Source organism: Ursus arctos, unplaced genomic scaffold (assembly GCF_023065955.2).
Source record: "Ursus arctos isolate Adak ecotype North America unplaced genomic scaffold, UrsArc2.0 scaffold_10, whole genome shotgun sequence".
NCBI classification, from domain to species: domain Eukaryota; kingdom Metazoa; phylum Chordata; class Mammalia; order Carnivora; family Ursidae; genus Ursus; species Ursus arctos.
In genome coordinates, this window is record NW_026622764.1 from 53482848 (window position 1) to 53497159 (window position 14312).

Below are 14312 nucleotides of genomic sequence, written 5' to 3' on the forward strand. Positions count from 1 at the left end.
GGGCCTTCACTGGGTTCAGTCATGTATTCAGTCCAGATGGTCTCAAAAACATATTGCTCTCTCAAGGCTGCATCCTTGAAAACAGCCCCCACTGTGGGAGCGGTGGGCAAAAGTTATATTCCAAGGACAGGGAAAGAGGCGAGGAGCCTTTGATGGCCCAAGTCCAGCTCTCAGGTCAACTGGCGGTCATGTCTTCTTGATGACCTCCTCCAACACTTGAGCATCACGAATCACCAGTTACTAAACATATTTTAAGGAATTAAATATAATATTTAGAAGAAAGTAGACTGATCATGGATTTAGGAAAATCTGCAATAGAAACACATTTGGGAGAAAAAAATGCTTATATTTGGATGAATGAATATAAAAGGATGATGTTTGGTGAAGAATTGACATCACAAAACTCAACAGAATTAATTTTATTTCTGAGATTTTCGGAACTAGAGCTCAGTCTGGCAAGAAGAGAAGGTGTGTTTTAGGTACTTTGACAAGTAGATCCACGTGTGTCTATGTGTCCACAAGATGACTTCCTTTAGGAAATGGGGAGTGGTGTGATGGGGAAACAACGCTCTGAAGCTGGGTTGAATGATGAAAAGAAAAAAAAAAACCCACATAATTAGTAATCCCAACAACCTACGTTTATGTAGATAAATGTTTTCTACAACATAAGAGTTTTAACTCTTGACTTTGAGGTAATTTTAGACCTCAGAAAAGTTGCAGAAGTAATACAGATTTCAGGCGTGCCCTTCATACAGCTTCCCCCAATGTTATCCTCTTACAAAACTATGTACAATAGTCAAAGCTGCGAAATTAACATTGGTACAATCTTGTAATCTAAACTGCAGACCTTATTCAAATATCTGTATTTTATTCTAGAGTTTTCCCTTTTTCTGTCCCCGGATCTAATCCTGATTCCTAAACTACATCTAGCTATCGTGCCTCCCTCATCTCCTTATGTAACAATTCCATGGGTTTTCTCGTCCTTTATGATCTTAACACTTTTGAAGAATACCGGTCAGTTGCTTTACAGGGTGTCCCTCAATTTGAGTTTGTCTGATGTTTTCTCATAATTAGAATGTAGTTTTGCATTTTTGGCAGGAATTCCACAGAAGTGATACTGTGTCCTTCTCGAGTTACCATGTCAGGAGTTTCATGATGATGACGTGGACCTCTGTGGCTTGGTTAAGCTGCTACTTGTTAGGTTTCTCCACTGTAAAGTTAATATCCGCCCCCCTCCTTGTTATTAATATATACCTTGGGGGAGATCATTTGATACAATGCGAATTTGTTTCTCCTCAAACTTTCACTCACTAATTTTAGAATCCATTCTTAGATTTTGTCTATTACTGTTTTCCTCGTTCTATATTTATTGATTGGAATTCCTCTGTAGAATTATCCCTTCTCCCCCATTTACTTATTCAATCATTTATTTATATCAGTATGGACTCACAGATATTTATTCTATAAGTTATAGAATATAGAACTTTTATTCTACAAATTATCCAATACAATAATTGTTTTTAATTATTTGTCAAAACTACGACATGATTTAAAAGACAGAATAGTATTTTTTAAAAAAATATTTGAGTATTTGAGAGAGAGAGAGAGTGCATGAGAGCAAGGGGGAGGGGTAGAGGGAGAGGGAGCGAGAGAATCCCAAGCGGACTCCAGGATGTGTGTGCATGACCCCAGCCGAATTCAAGAGTCCGGGGCTTTCTGGGGTTTAACCGACTGAGCCACCTAGGCGCGCCTGACAGAATAGTATTTCAATTATATGTATGTGCCATGAATTAATCCAATTCTTCGATGTTGGACGTTTAGGTTCTTTCAGTTATTTGATACTATGAAGGATTTTTGATACACAGAAATCTTTGAATTTTTATGTATTTTCATAACTTGTTTTCTAACAGCAGAACTATTGGATGTTGGAAAAATTTATACTGGTGGTTGTGATCTCGGCAGTGGAAACTGTCAACATGTCTACACAGAAATCACATGGTCCACGCACTCCACCCAAACTAGTCAGCTGTGAGCTGAGGCAGGAGATCTGGAGCTCAGGGGGACCTCTGCCGGCAGGGTCAGGTAGCTCAATTGTCAATAACCTGAAGAACACGTAACAATAAAGTTGTTGAAGTTGAGAAAGAGACTTCCGGTAGGGGCATTTCTATTTCCTTCGGGGGCCTATATTCTTCGCCCGCTTCTTGTATATCCCAACCGGAAATATTTGTACCCCGTTTAGAGCCACGTCTATCCTGGCCTCGGTCCCGCCCACATACACTGCTGAAGCCTTTCCGGGGTCAGGTTATTCCGCTCCGCCCCGCCGCTGGTGCCTTGCTGGAAGCCCTGGCTCCCCCGGAAGTGGCCCGGGCCTCTCCGTCGGGTTCCCCACCACCCCGCTGCTGCCGAGGCCCACAGGGGCGGCGGCAATGGCAGAAGCTGCGCTCCTGCTGCCGCCTGAGGCGGCGGCAGAGCGGGACGCTCGGGAAAAGCTGGCTCTTTGGGATCGGAGACCCGACACGACGGCGCCGCTGACCGACAGGCAGATGGACTCGGTGCTGGAGCTGAAGGCGGCGGCAGAGAACCTGCCCGTTCCGGCCGAGGTGAGGTGACCTGCTGGAACCGGGCTGGGGCGGCAAGGAGGCGGGGCTGGGATGCTTCTCGGGCGCGCCCGCGGACCCCGGCCTTGCAGACTCCTGCCGGGGCGCTCTCCTCCCTCCTCCCCGGTCACGGTGGCGGCTCGGGTGGTAGAGGCTCCCTCACCTTCCCGGGCTGTCAGGCCTTGCACTGCCGGTGGCCGCCGACTCTACTCTCGCGGGGACGGCTCCGGGGGCGTCCAGTGGCTGGTGTTGGCTGGCACGCAGCCCTCCGCCTGCGGCGTGGGACGGTTGGCTGGGAGCCTTGCTCTGAGCGTCTTGCCCCGGGTGTCCCTGCTATCAGCTGAGGCTTATTCCTGCTGCCCACTATCTCCCAGGAGAGGGCACCGAACCCGAAGAGCTTTGCTTCAGGACAACCTTCTTCCTATTGGTATTCGTTTACCACCTTAATGAATAACCCAGGTTCCTTTTTCCATGGTGGCACTTGGAGAGACAAAACTTGATCCTGAGTGGCGGTTTCATTCATCGCACTTTGAGCAATCAGCTCTCTATCAAGTGCAGGTTATGGGAGATCGATTTATCTGACCTATAACAGAGCCATAAAAGTGAATTTTCTTTGAAAGCTGGGTCAGTACATAATTAGGTAACGCTGGTTTTCGGTGTTAGTGTCGACGTTTTTAATCTTTATTAAAATATTATGTATGTTACCGTTTGTGTGATTCAGTTCAAGCGTTACAATACCAAGAAGTACATCTTATGAATTGTCCTATGTTTGACAAACTTTTTTCTGATTTTGAGGGCCAGGTTTAGGGTTATTATTTTATTAATGATGGTTATTTTTTTATGCTGGAAGCACTCCTTGTACACGATTTGGAATTGTGTCCAAAGGCAGATTGTTTTTAGAGACTTAAAGTTCTTTTTTCTACCCTCAAATTTTAGAGGTTGAGAACTTTGATTTGAAAGTTCACTTTCACTGTTAGGTGCTCTGCCATAAAGTGCAGATGTTCTTTCTTGGGTTTCTCTGTTGACCTGTAGGATGCTACGCTGAAATAAAGAAGGAAACAGGTGGAAATTTCTTTGGCTTGGCTCTCAATGTCTTTTATGCTCTGGATAAATGAAGTTGTTTGCTCTGTAAATGTTCCAGTCTGTTTATAATTGATTTGGTGCCTGTTAGGGAAGCAGGATGCTTGGACATCGAAGCACCTGTGGGAAACAGTCCACAAGAAAAGTAACCCAATTTGTTCTTATTATCTTAGCTTATAAACTATTATTATTCTCAATAAACATGAAAGGGTTTGGAGGAAGTAAATGGAATCTTTCATTTTCACCCCATTTTTCTCCCATATTTATGCAGTATAATGCCCACATTAACCTTATGCAGTCATTTAGCATATATTATGTGCCTTCCCTGGGCTAGGAATTGAGGATAGAAGGATAAGAAAATTAAGATCCCTAGTCTCATGGAGCTGACATAATTGTGATTATGAACTTGTAAAAAAGAACAAGGTAAGTTCAGACAGTGATCCACGATATAAAGAAAATAAAACAAGATAGTGTGACACAAAGGAATGAGGTGTGCTCTGGACAAGGAAGGAAGCTTAAGAAAGTGACAGTCTGAGGTGAGAACTCATGGTGGAAAACAAAATGCCAGCCTTGCAAAGACTAGAGAAATAACCTTCCAGGTGGAGGAAAAAACAGTGGAAAGTCATGGGTGGGAAATGAGCTTGACAAGTTCAGGCGTTCAGTGAGGGTATTCTAGTATAGGCAGCCTAGGTATTGGATTCCTACAAGAATGAAATTACTTTTATTTACCTGTCTGGGATCTTTCAGAGGGATCGTTGTTTTTCAGCTGTCTATAGCCTTCCTTTCCCTTTACCGAAGTATTTATATGACTGGTGGGAACATTGGAAATGAATTCTTTGTTACCACTGTTACCATTGGTGCTGAAAAAGAACGCCTCAATTTTTATTTTGTCTAGTGTATCTGTAAAGGGTTTTCTGTAGTGTTTCACAATTTTCACAAGATTAATTACTTCCTGAACAACTGGAACCGAGCAGGTTAGTTGAATAGCAAAAGGCCAGCTAATGCTTCAGTAAATATTATAAAGCTGTTAACTTCTTTGGAAAATAGTTTTCTGTTTTATGAAGGGGAACTGGTCTTATCTTGAAAGAAGTTATATCTTTGTGTGTGTGTGTGTGTGTGTGTGTGTGTGTGAGATAAAAGAATTTGCAGTAGAATATTAGGTAGACTGGTTTCTTGTAGCCAGGGCAAATTTTTTAGTAGTGAGGGCCTTTTTCTTTCTGCTGAACTTAGTAGTTCTTGATAAATGCTACAATAATTGATCATGAAATTTACCTGAAATGTACTGTGACAGTTGTTTTCCTAAAGGCGGTGTGTTCTTTATATATTTAACTTCTTTGGGCCTGTTTTCTTCTTCATAATAGTACTTACCTGTTTGATGGGGAGTTGTGAAAAGTCAATGGAATCACGTATGTGAAGTGCACATGGCAAGCAGCCTGGTAGTAGTATATGGTTTTTCCCCCCAAATGACTAATAACGTGAGAATAGATTAGAATTTTGTGATCCTGAGCGGGTATAGGTGTCACTCAGACCAAAGGCTAGAAAAAGAAGAGGTTAAATACCTTGAGGAAGGTTCTGGGATTCCATTTATACCTCTTCAATAATTTGCTCCAAAGAGAGAAAGTAACATCAAGTTTCATTTTGGGAATGAATTGCTTAGATTATGAAAGTGATATTCTCTAACCCAGAACTGTGCAAGAAGTAAAGTTTGGGAAAGAAAGGTGTATTTGGTTTTTTTCCTGGACCTGCTTAGCTGGTCAGGTAAGGTTGATAGTTTATTGTAATTATTATTTAAGATGTTAATGTACCATTTGCATAAACTGTATAGTAGCTCTCTAGTCCTGCCAATTAGGAACCTAAATCTGTTCTCTTCTCTCTCTAGTGGTAAATATCTGCTCCATCTGGAACAGTGTGAGTGAGCCAGAGGACTCAGGCGTGAATGAGTGAATGAGAGCTGGTTTATGTATTTATTTTTTTTAAGTAATTTCTACACCCAGTGTGGAACTCGAACTCATGACTCCCAGATCAAGAGTTGCATGCTCTACCAACTGAGCCACCCAGGAGAGCCAGGAGTGAATGAGAGGTCAGAACAGGAAAGTTTGTGACACCACCACACCTCTTCTTGATTTTTCTTTCTATTCCAGGTGCTTTGAGAAAAGAAGATAGCTGAGCAAATGTACCTAATGGGGGCATTTTCTCATACTCTTTTAAAAAGCAACTTGTTTTGTTTCTCTAAAAAATTACTTCTTAAAAATGTTCAGTGTAGCTTCTCTCTTGTTTGGTTTGAGAGGAAATGGTTTTGTATTAGTGAGATCAAGGGAATAGGACAGGAAGACTCCTGCTTCTGATATTTAAAAGTCTTTATGCAGGGCACCTGGGTGGCTCAGTTGGCTAAGCGGCTGCCTTTGGCTCAGGTCATGATCTCAGGGTCCTGGGACCGAGCCCCACATGGGGCTCCCTGCTCAGCGGGGAGCCTGCTTCTCCCTCTCCCTCTCCCTGCCACTCACCCTGTTGTGCTCTCTCTCTCTGTCAAATAAATAAATAAAATCTTTAAAAATAAAATAAAAGTCCTTATGCTTGAAAAGTAGTATTTGTACATAAAGTAATCAAATAGAATGCTTTGTCATATATTCAAATTATCATGTTTACTCACAACATTTAGACTATAGACTATATCTGGAGTATCTACCTTCTCCAGTATCTAGAGTTTTCCTATAGTTTTGTTTTCTAAAGTAAATTAGACGATAGATATTTTTTGGTTCAAGATGACAGACTGAGCACATGTGTATGACACCCTTGGTCCTTTTGACACGATAGTGATATTTGTGTGGCACTCCGAAAAGACAGTATCAGTGAACCTGTAGTTTTGGTAAATTTATGGAAGTTAGGAAGTAAGTACTACCATTTTAAAAATCTTAAGACTTAATTATAGAACAAAGTATAAATATTACTAATTTTGAAGGTCTAAAAAAGAGATGGTTAAATGACAGGATTTGAGATTAAATGTAGAGGAAAATATTAGGGATACTCATTTCTTCATTTTACTTAGTGGGGACCTCAAATTGATGAATTGAGTGAAGACACTGCTATAAATCTGTGTTTTAGAGGGGCGCCTGGGTAGCGCAGTCGTTAAGCGTCTGCCTTCAGCTCAGGGCGTGATCCCAGCGTTCTGGGATCGAGACCCACATCAGGCTCCTCTGCTGGGAGCCTGCTTCTTCCTCTCCCACTCCCCCTGCTTGTGTTCCCTCTCTCGCTGGCTGTCTCCCTCTGTCAAATAAATAAATAAAATCTTTAAAAAAAAATTGGGAGCTTTAAAAAAAATCTGTGTTTTAGAGTTATGGGGTAACCATCAAAAATATCGAAAATGGTTAAATTGGCTAAAAGTGGAGATTGGGGGAAGGATTTTACTTTTCCGTTACAACTCTCTTTAGAATAAAATTATGTTCATGTGTTTTGAATAATTTCTATAAGGGAAGATTAATAAAAATTGCAAATTATCTCTTTCATTCCTTCTTAAGTTCTTCATTCTGCCCTCAAATTCCTTAGAAGAATTTCTCAATTATAAACACTGGTGTTGCCTTAGAGAAGAACAGTTGGAAGGATGGAGGAGGAGGAAGACTTGGTTTTTACTTAAATAATCATTCTGTACTCCTGGACTTCTAAAATAATGGGCCTGTTATAGTTTAATGACAGACAGTTACGAATTTAAAGTGAGAGAGTAAAATCCATACTCTGTTGAGAGACAATTGAAAATGATGCATATTAAATGTAAAAGGCAAAATGTGTATAGCATACTATTAGGTTAAAAAAGTACACTTCCCTTGTATATACATAGGCTATCGAAGGAAGGAGTCATGGGAAACTAGTAACTAATAGCTTCTGAGGGAGGAACTGGATGCTTGGAGAATGGTCCAGGGAAAGGGGGCTTTCACTGAATGTCCGTTAAATTTTGTAACATGTGAATTTATGATATTTTCAAGTAACTGTGTTTAAAAGGACTGCTGAGTATATTATAAATGATTCTGGAAGAAGAGGAATTTTACTTTTTTTTTTTTTTTTAAAGATTTTATTTATTTATTCGACAGAGATAGAGACAGGCAGCGAGAGAGGGAACACAAGCAGGGGGAGTGGGAGAGGAAGAAGCAGGCTCATAGCGGAGGAGCCTGACGTGGGGCCCGATCCCATAACACCGGGATCACGCCCTGAGCCAAAGGCAGACGCCCAACCGCTGTGCCACCCAGGCGCCCCAGGAATTTTACTTTTTATCTGTAATTTGTGATATATTGCCAAGTGGTATCAGAATTATGTGGTTTAAGACCTACCTCATAAATTCTGATAGGAGAGTATGATTATTATGTTTTCATTTTGCAAAACCATGTATGTGGTATCACAACCAGAGTTTTGACATTGATTTACATGACTTTTAAAGATACATTTAAGATCTTTTTTCTCAAGGGGATTGAATTAAGGATAGATATAGGTCTTGGTGGTATCGAAGGACTGAATTTTGCTAGGTCCTCTCTGCGTTTTCAATATTTCAAATGAATGCCGTAGTGTTTACAACATATTTCTTTAGTTAGTCACAGTCTACCTTTAAATATTAAATTACTTCATGTGTGAATAAGAACCTCACATAGTATGCTCCCAGTTCTTCCTTTCTCTTTTTTGTGCTATTGTTGTCATGTATTTTGTTTTTACATATGTTTTAAACCCATGATACATCGATACTGTGTTCGCTTTTGACCTTTATCTTTCTGAGTGATTAAAAAATTTTAAAAATTGTCATATGTACCTTTCTTTTAGCCATGTCTGGAGCTCTTTAGTTTTTTGCTTTGTTTTGTTTTGTTTTTAAGATCGAGGTTCCCATCTGGTATTTATGTTCTATCTGCTTTTGAAGAACTGCCTTTAACATTTCTTGTAGTACAAGTCTGCTAGAAATGCATTCTCTCAGCTTTGTTTGAACAGTTTATATTTCCCTTTCTTTTAAAAAAGCTTTCTAGATAAAGAACTCTGGATTGACAGTTTTTTCCTTTTATCCCTTAAAAGATTTGCAAACTTTCTGAAGAGAAGTCTGCTATAATTCTTATCTTTATTCTTCTGCATGTAAAATCTTTTCTCCTTTGTCTGACAAGATTTTCTTTTTAATTTTGTTTTTCGGAAGTTTGAATATCATGTGTCTAGATGTGCATTTGTGTGTGTGTGTGTGTGTGTGTGTGTGTGTGTGTGTGTGTGTGTATTCCGTTTGGGATTCTCTGAGCTTCTCAGAACTGTAGTTTGGTGACTTTTATTATTTTTGGAAAATTCTCAACTAAAATATTTTTTCTGCCCTATTCTCTCTCCTTTTGGGATCCATATTATACATATAATAGATGATTTGATACCATCCGACTGTTCTTGGAGAGTGTGTTCAGTTTGTATTTTCCCCACTCTGCTTCCCTGTGTGTGTTTGCTGTTGGGTGATTATATTGACTGTCTTCAATCACTGATTCTTTAGCTGTGTTGAGTGCACTGATGAATCCATTGCAGCAGCCCCCTCCCCGGCTTTCTTTTACCTTAGCCGAATATCCCTGTTCTTTCTGGTATATTCTTCAAATCTGAGCCTGATCCACATCTCCCTCCCCTTTTCCCTTTTAGGTATTGTGTAAACATTGATGATAGAATTTTATGTTTGAATTTTTTTTCAATATTTTATTTATTTATTTGTCAGAGGCAGAGCACAAGCAGGGGAGTGACAGGCAGAGCAGGCAGAGGGAGATGAGGCTCCCTACCGAGCAAGGAGCCTGATGTGGAACTCGATCCCAGGACCGTGGGATCAGGACACAAGCTGAAGGCAGACAGCCAACCCATTGAGCCACTCAGGTGTCCCATATGTTTGAATTTTGTCACAGTCTGTTCATAAAGAACTACGTATTATTCCTAATGAGATATAATTTTATAGAAGTAGCTTATGGACTGTTCTGTTCCCAAGAAGCATTCTAGATTCTGATTTATAGATTTACTTACTTTGTTGCTCATAAAAAGAAGTAGTAATAATATGGTAAATAGCAGTAGCTCAGATTTATTGTGTTTACTGTCTGGCAGGCATTATGCTAAGTGCACGTAGTATTGTCTCTGGTGGGTTATCTCCCCCTCTCCAAGGAGCCTGCTTGTTGTTGGTAATTGGGCAGCTTCCACAGAGCAGGAGCCGTGGGACTCTGCACAGCTTCTCTGCCTCCGGACTCAAAACTGGAATTGAAATGAAACAGGCCCTTTTACCTTCAGAACCCTTGGTGGCAGCACACAGTTGCTGGTGATACTTAAGACTCAAGGTAGATTCTCACCGGATTTGAGAAACTTCGTTCTTACTGTGTCCTTTTATACTGAGGTGTTATGTCACCACCATTCAGGAAGAATTTACATGCATAAGTGATGCCCTAATAAGATGTATTTACATATACCTACGACCTCGTGTCTCTTGAGTTAGACCCATCTGTGGCGAGAAGACAGATCAAGGACCTTCCTGAGCAGTTGTTTTGTTTTGTTTTGTTTGTTTTTTATTTTGGGTCTGCAGCTTCCTAGCAGTTTAAGAAGGCTGTTTTCCCACACCTGTGTCCCCCCCCCCACAATGGCTTCATGATACAGATACTGGAATTCTTTTTTTTTTTTTTTAAGATTTTATTTATGCGAGAGCGAGAGCGAGAGCGAGAGAGAGAGCATGAGCTCGCCAGCGCATGATGGGGGAGGGGGAGAGGGAGAAGGAGAAGCAGACTCATCACTGAGCAGGGAGCCCCATGTGGGGCTTGATCCCAGGATCCTGAGATCATGACCTGACCAACCCACGCACCCCAGATACTGTAATTCTTATTTTATAGAAAAGAAATTGAGGATTAGAAGTATTAAGTAATTTGCCCATGGTCACACTGCTTATACGTGAGCAGGAGCAGGGTTCAAAGCAGGCTGCGCTATAAGGTGCTTTACCATACCAGAAGGTATGAACTTGAACTCAGGTATAAAAACGCCTATTTTTAAAGGGTTGTATTTCTAAATTAGTGAGGGCGCATTGTGCATCTAGCTTTTTTTTTTTTTTTTTTTTTTTTAGTTTTGAAGATCAAATACTATCTTCAGATGAAAGTTTATTATCTAAGAAAACAGATGGGGGCAATTTCCTAAGGCCCTGGGTCAAGATTTTATATAGGTGGGCCTTAAATGTTATGTCCTAAGGACTAAAAACTGGAACTGAAATGAAACAGGCCCTTTTTAACTTACCCTACAGCCACACTCCGTTTATTGTAGGTCTAAAAATAGGATGTTTGTGTGACTATAGGTAAATTAACACATGGACTATCTTTAGTAGTAGAGAACTAGAAACTATTGTAGGTCTGATGGCGTCAAAGTGAGGCCTTGTAGGTGGGGCTCTTCTGAAACTGATGGGAAACTCTGAAATTCTTTCTACCCAGTTGTAATTTCAAAATTTGTCACCAAGAAGGTGTGCGTGAAGTGTGCCAGTGGTAGAAATGGCAGAAGGAGATAATTGATAGTTATTGATAATTGATAAGTGTTGATAGTTAATTCTTGGGTGTGATTTATTTTCTATTGGTGCACATTAATCAGGCCAGGCTTTTTTGTTAGATCCTGGGAAAGGCAAGCTACTTTCAACAGCATACAGGTTTTTGCCTGTGGTGCCAGTTCACAAGAAGTTCAAGTAAGAAAATGTGTGTTGATGAGCACAGATTCACAGCCAGTATTAGAAAGGTAACTCAAAAATAATACCAGTATGACATTCGTATTTTGAGACTAACATTTAGTAGAAAGAGCCTAGTTGTATTATTATATGGCATTTATTAACCTCAAATGATTTAATAGAAAACATTCCTTTCTCTTTCAGAACAGTGAGATGGAATAATAGTCTTGATTTTAGAGAATTTTCAAGTTATTTAAATATTTTTATGGCTTTTTTTTTTGAAGCTTCCACTTGAAGATTTGTGTAGTATAACATCCCAGTCGCTGCCCATTGCACAGACTTCAGTAGTACCCGAATCTACAGAAGACATTCTTTCGAAGGGTTTCACTTCCTTAGAAATGGAAGAAGAAAGAATTGAAACTGCACAGCAGGTGAATGGCAGTGTTGTTTCTAAGGATATTTGATTACTCTAAATATCTCAAGACAGGGTAATAAAAATGTCCTAATTAAAAGTTCTGAACATTTGAAACTCTAGTTAACATCAGATCTTTCTAGAACAACTTGATTTTGTGTTAGCTGTGGCTGTTTTGTAAGTGTTTTAAATTAACCTATTACCCAATTATACTTGAAATACAGATAAAGATATGATATTCCAAGTTGGATGTTGGTAGCTAGTCATTAGGGTTTTAATATTTCATGCACTTTTGACTTCCCCCAGTGTATGTTTATGTTAATGTGTCACCCACCCAGCATGCGTGTGTGTGTGTGCGCGCGCACATACTTGCGCACGCGCACACACACATCTCTGCTTGCTGCTATGTAATTTTTTTTAAGAACCTAAGTATTCTCTTCAGATGAATCCTTATAGTTATTTTTCAGTAATTTATATTTGTAATCTTCCCTTGATTTTTATTTATTCCTAATTACAAAACTAAATATATAGCAGCTTCTTCTGCCACTTCCCCCGTCTCTTCTTTCTACCCTGTAAAAATCAAAGCCTAGGCGTTTACCGAGTAAAACAAAAAGCAAGTATGCTGAATTGCATATGTAGTAAGTCAAGAGGCAGTGCTGCAAAGTGAAATAGAGCTCCACATTTTGAGTTAGGCCAGCCTGGATCTGAAAATCACCTCCATTACTTACCACCTTTGTGAGTTTAGGCAAATTACTTACTATCTTAGGCTTTTAGTTTTCTAATTTGTAAAACAAGCATGATTGTATACCCATCTCATGGGATTTTTCTGAAAATTACATAAGATAATGCATATAGTGTAAGGCAGGCACACAGTCAATGTTAGTAAATGATAGCTAAGGTACTTGGCAAGCCTTGTATCTTGGGAGAACGAAGCACACCCTTGACTTCAAATCCCACTTGAGAATTATAGAAGATAGTCTTGTGCTGTGTCAATGAACTTATTTGGACTATTTGAAAAAAAAAAAAGTCATCTCGGCTAAATTTGTATCTTTGTATCTCTCTTTAGGTTTTTTAAAAAACCGGTATATTGTAATATATGCACAATAAAATGTACTCATTTTAAGTATATCGCTTGATGAGTTTTAACAAGTGTAACTACCACCATGATGAAGATATAAAACATTTCCATCGTCCTTTATGCTTCTTTAAGGTCAATCTCCTCCATATCTTTTTAATAATAGAAATTTTTCATGACATTGGTGGCAGGGCCAGAACTCAAACCCAGGTTTAGCTGATACAAAAATCCATGTTCTTAAACTACTCTGTTATATTATTTCAGTTTATATTTTTTCATTCTTATTAGATAACATTAATACTAACGTTTACCCAAAAACCCTAAGTTACCTACTCAAATTGAACAAAGTAGCAAATACACATTAGCCTCTTATGAAGGAATATATGTTTTTTTACATATTGTATCTTTAATACTCCTTGTTTGACTCTGGATATAGCTAGTGTTTTTAATATTGTTTGCTTTTTCTAGCATGTAGATATTGACTGTGGAATTAAATTGTTATCTCCTGGTTAAAAGTAATTATTAATGTCTCTGCCCCAAACAATAAGACTTAGATAGTGTCTACCCTTTTGACTTGCTGTTTATCATGTAAGCACTTTTCATTTTTTCTGTTTTAGTTTTGTTGAGAATATAATACTCTTTATTTTTCCAGTTTTTCTCATGGTTTGCAAAGCTACAAATTCGGATGGATCAGGATGAAGAAACTAAATATAGGTATGTGGTTCTTGAGTTTGTTGGCTGTCCTGATTTTTAAATCACAGTCATCTGCAGCATTTCATAATCTGAACTAAATGAAGGTACAAAGAAAATTCCAATAGCAACATTTTCTTTAAAAAGAGCTAGAGAGTAATTGTGTGATTAAAAAAATAGTTATATCATAATTAATAGGTGAGGAGGTACAGACATTGGTTTTTAGATAACTCTAGAAATGTTTGGGGTCAAGTGGGAATTTTACAGGAACTGTTAAGAGGTATTTGTTGCTTTTCTTTAGAAGTAGAGACCCAAGAGATTTTAGGGATGCCCATCTGGACTGGGTGTAACTATGTTGTTCTGTTTGTGTATATTGATAGCATGGAAGAAATGATGGTGCATAGTTTCTAGCTGATTTGGGGACTGTGGTTTGAATAACTGCATTTATTTAACATTTATTAAGTGACTGCTATTGCTAGGCAATGTGTTAGGCTCTTTGATACATGGTTCCACTTAATCTTTATAGCAGCTATGTGAGGAAAGATACTATTTTTCCCATTTTACAAATGTGCAAACTGAGGCCTGAAAGTTTTAAGTAACTTGCCTAATGCCATAGAGACTTGGGCAGAGCTGGGGCTTGTACTCAGGTCTTCTAATTCCAAGTCCAAAATTCTTTCCATGACTTCACACCATCATGGGATTTTTGGTGTTAAGTGATCTGAGAGATTGACCTTGGCATGGCCCTAGTGTCCTAGTTTTTGAAAGCTGAGCCAGTGATTTGTTGCCTTACATGTGAAAAGC

At 39.3% G+C, this 14312-nt stretch overlaps 1 protein-coding gene across 1 annotated transcript in view; it reads left to right on the forward strand.

Annotated features, from left to right (window-relative positions):
* The first annotated feature begins 2149 nt into the window (after nucleotides 1–2149).
* Nucleotides 2150–14312, forward strand: part of COG3 (component of oligomeric golgi complex 3) — a 73127-nt gene continuing 60964 nt past the window's right edge. The window contains exons 1-3 of the mRNA XM_026493298.4: nucleotides 2150–2600; nucleotides 11619–11765; nucleotides 13474–13535. Coding sequence (XP_026349083.2) covers nucleotides 2427–2600; nucleotides 11619–11765; nucleotides 13474–13535 — 383 coding nt within the window. The 5' untranslated portion in view covers nucleotides 2150–2426. The remainder of the gene's footprint in view (nucleotides 2601–11618; nucleotides 11766–13473; nucleotides 13536–14312) is intronic.